The sequence below is a fragment of the Episyrphus balteatus genome, chromosome 2, assembly GCF_945859705.1.
Source record: "Episyrphus balteatus chromosome 2, idEpiBalt1.1, whole genome shotgun sequence".
Classification (NCBI taxonomy): domain Eukaryota; kingdom Metazoa; phylum Arthropoda; class Insecta; order Diptera; family Syrphidae; genus Episyrphus; species Episyrphus balteatus.
In genome coordinates, this window is record NC_079135.1 from 58764608 (window position 1) to 58766215 (window position 1608).

Here is a 1608-nt window from a genome sequence, read left to right on the forward strand (position 1 = left end):
TTTTTCTTCTAAGTCCGAAGTCGATTTGAATGCTTTTTGTCCCGTATGTTTTGATTGGAGTTCCATTGGCAGCAAATAAGGAATATCTGTTGTCTAGTTTGTCATGTTTGGTGGGAGGTAAGACCGAAAAGTCTGCACCTGTGTCTACAAGATATCCTTGGTTTGTTTTTCGATCTCGGATAAATAAGCGACTGTCGCTTCCGATGACAGAGCCTCCTTTAGTTTTCCGAGAGGTCGAATTTTTTGAATTGGCAAGGTTCAACGCATTTTTTTGCATCCTTGCCGAACCTGAAATGATAGCGACAAAGTGGAAGACGTGGTTTAGATTTACTGCGACTTTTGTTTAAATCTCTTTTTTGTGAGCCATGCTTTCTGCTTCCACCTGGTCTTGATGTTCTTAGTTCTTCGACTTGTTTTTGAAGTGCATCGATTCTTGATAAAATTTCAGATTGGCTTCCAACTGCTGATATGTTTGAGATGCTCTGCATTTCGGCCATCGTGTCAGCTTGCTTGGAAAGTGTCGTTAAATCGCCGGAACCAATGCAAATTACAGCTCTAATGTTGTCCGGAAGTCTTTCCAACCACAATGTTTTAAGCACATCATCGGAAAGTTGGTTTTTCGCAAGTTCTTTCATTTTTTTCAGAAGCTTAGATGGATCCAAGTCACCAAGCTCAACACTGTTTATCAATTTACGCAACTTCTTTTGATCAGAGTCAGTAAATTCTGCTATTATCACTTTTTTAAGTTCTTCATATTTATTTGTTTCTGGTGGATTTCTAAGTGAATCACTGACACGTGAAGAAACATTTTGATCTAATGAAGCAACGACGTAGTGATATTCTGTTATGTCGCATTTGATGCTAGCAATGTTGAACTGCGCCTCCATCTGAATAAAAAATAAATTGCACGCCTGGGGTCGCACGTACTTGCTCTTATGCTTAAAGTAACTATAATGTTAAAGCTTTTTATTCAAGAAATTTAAAATTTGATATTTTGAAGAAATTTCATAAGTACATAGTATAAAAAAATTAAATCTGTTTTTATAATTAATAAAACTCCGTTTTAAAATATCTTAAAAAAAAAAACAAATACGCCATTTTATTTCTCGTATAAAAAGGTATTTTTAGAAAAAAAATTTTGAAAATTGTAGGAGCCGTTTTTTAAAAAAATAATTTTTTATATATAAAATTTTTTTAACACTTTTCAAAAAAAAAGTTGGTATGCCATTTTGAAGAAATAATTAATTTACACATAAAAACTAAATTTCAAAATTTTTCATTGATCCGTTTTCAAATAATTGATTTTTCAAAAAAAAATTTTGAAATATTTTTTAAAAATCCAAAATTGCGTTTTTTGAAAATTTTCTAAATTTTTAATATTATCTTTACTAACACACGTTTGTATAAAAATTTTCATTTAAATCGGGTTAATGTTGTACGAGATATTCAGAAACGAAAAAAACCGTTCTATGACAGGTACCGTTAATAACAGTACAAAAAAAATTTTTTTTATTTAAAAAGTTGGCTCTTATGTGTAGTACTACACACAAAAATTTTAATCAAAATCGTTAGAGCCGTTTTTGAAAAAAATTAACTTTTCTATTTCCG

The 1608-nt window shown here is 31.3% G+C and overlaps 1 protein-coding gene across 1 annotated transcript; it reads right to left on the minus strand.

Annotated features, from left to right (window-relative positions):
* Nucleotides 1–218: 218 nt before the first annotated feature.
* LOC129909453 (uncharacterized) lies at nt 219–887 on the minus strand. The gene has a single exon (XM_055986534.1). It carries the CDS (start codon nt 885–887, stop codon nt 219–221), a length of 669 nt encoding a protein of 222 aa, XP_055842509.1.
* Nucleotides 888–1608: the final 721 nt, after the last annotated feature.

What these genes read in the sequence shown, in the direction of transcription:
- LOC129909453 (XM_055986534.1), bottom strand. Translation starts at nt 887, where the DNA reads ATGGAGGCGCAGTTCAACATTGCTAGCATCAAATGCGACATAACAGAA.